At 42.6% G+C, this 1,367-nt stretch overlaps 1 protein-coding gene across 1 annotated transcript; it reads right to left on the bottom strand.

Moving 5' to 3' along the window:
• Positions 1-301: 301 nt before the first annotated feature.
• Positions 302-736, bottom strand: LOC122111762 (tRNA-specific adenosine deaminase 2-like). Its single transcript, XM_042684487.1, has one exon. The coding sequence runs from the start codon at positions 734-736 to the stop codon at positions 302-304; it is 435 nt and encodes a 144-aa protein (XP_042540421.1).
• Between the last annotated feature and the right edge of the window lie 631 nt (positions 737-1,367).

The raw sequence follows: 1,367 nt of genomic DNA, 5'->3' as shown, positions 1-1,367 counted from the left end.
CTGGAATGGATTGAAGCTGTGGCTTAAAGACATGTACTGTTTGCTAATTCCTAAAACCTCAAACTTTAGTTTTCCCCCCCTTCATAAAAATGTTCTTTCAGCTGTGGAGAAGCTAATAGTTGTTTACAATTGTCAGCCTTTTAAAAAGCACTAATTTGTTCCCTTAAGAGTGCAAATGTTATTCTCCGTCTTCCCGGAGAATAACAAACAACACATAATATATGCTCCCTCCATGCCAGCAGCTTTTCAGGCTGGGGATTCCATCCAGGTCACCATGGGGCTTTAGTCTTTCATTACAAGTTCAGGATTTCTGAAATTCCTTCTTCCGAACTTTTGATTTTGGTGCATTAGGATTTTCTTGCTTGTAGAAGGCCTTTAACAGTTCCACAGCTTCCTCAGCCAGATATCCAGGGATGCGCTGAAATGGTTTTCCCGTATTTGGTAAGTCAGCAGAGGCAACATTTAGAACGGAGCCACAGCCACCAAATCGTTCATTCTGACAGCTGTAGACGACCAGCGGGATTTTCATCAGGCGGAGAGCAGCTGCACACATAATGCAGGGTTCCACAGTGACATACAACACGGTACGTTCAAACACGGCAGAAGGACTCTGGCCATTTCGTTGACACCAATCTAGGACTTGATCAATGGCCACCATTTCTGCATGTCGAGTAGCATTTTTGGTTTGATTCACTTCATTTCTTCCCTTCCCCACGATTTCATTGTTGTAGACCATAAGATAGCCAACAGGGTCTTCGCTATTTTCAAGGGCATCTTTGGCCATGCGCATAGCTTCCTCCATCCACCATGCCGTCTCCAGGGCCAAAGACACGGCGGTCGAGATGCCTGGGGATGGCATGGACGCGGCCAACGCCTCCGCCTCCATCCAGCCGGGTTAATGCACAGCTCTGACCCGCGGGCCTTCTGGGCCCGGAACCAAGTATTTATCTTTTTAAATTTAAATTTTTGTTTTTCTATATTTTCTTGTTTTTTTTTTTTTCTTAATGTCTCTCCTATCATTCTGTCCAATCCATTTCCCTCTCTGAGATTAGGCCTTGGTTAAATTCACTCTCATCTTACCTCACCACCACCCTATAATCCTATTTTTTCCCACATTTCTCCCTACATCTAATAATTTCTGGTTTGCCAATTTTTTTCTTTGCTATTCTTAGCCCATTAATCCATAGTTGTTTGGTGTTGAATAGATTGTATCTGTTGAACTAGATTGTGTCTATAGCCTTTTGACTGTGCAACTACCAAACTTTGGTTGATGCTTGCCTTAAAATTATGTTCTAGCACAAAATTAGTGTTACATTCATACTAAATGAGCAGAAAAAGCCAGAAAAACAGAAGAAAAATGGCAAGTC

The sequence above is a fragment of the Dipodomys spectabilis genome, unplaced genomic scaffold (genome assembly GCF_019054845.1).
Source record: "Dipodomys spectabilis isolate Male_0828 unplaced genomic scaffold, ASM1905484v1 ptg000088l, whole genome shotgun sequence".
Taxonomy (NCBI): Eukaryota; Metazoa; Chordata; class Mammalia; order Rodentia; family Heteromyidae; genus Dipodomys; species Dipodomys spectabilis.
The sequence above is the reverse complement of the archived record's forward strand: the minus strand, read 5'-3'. Positions and strand labels throughout refer to the sequence as shown.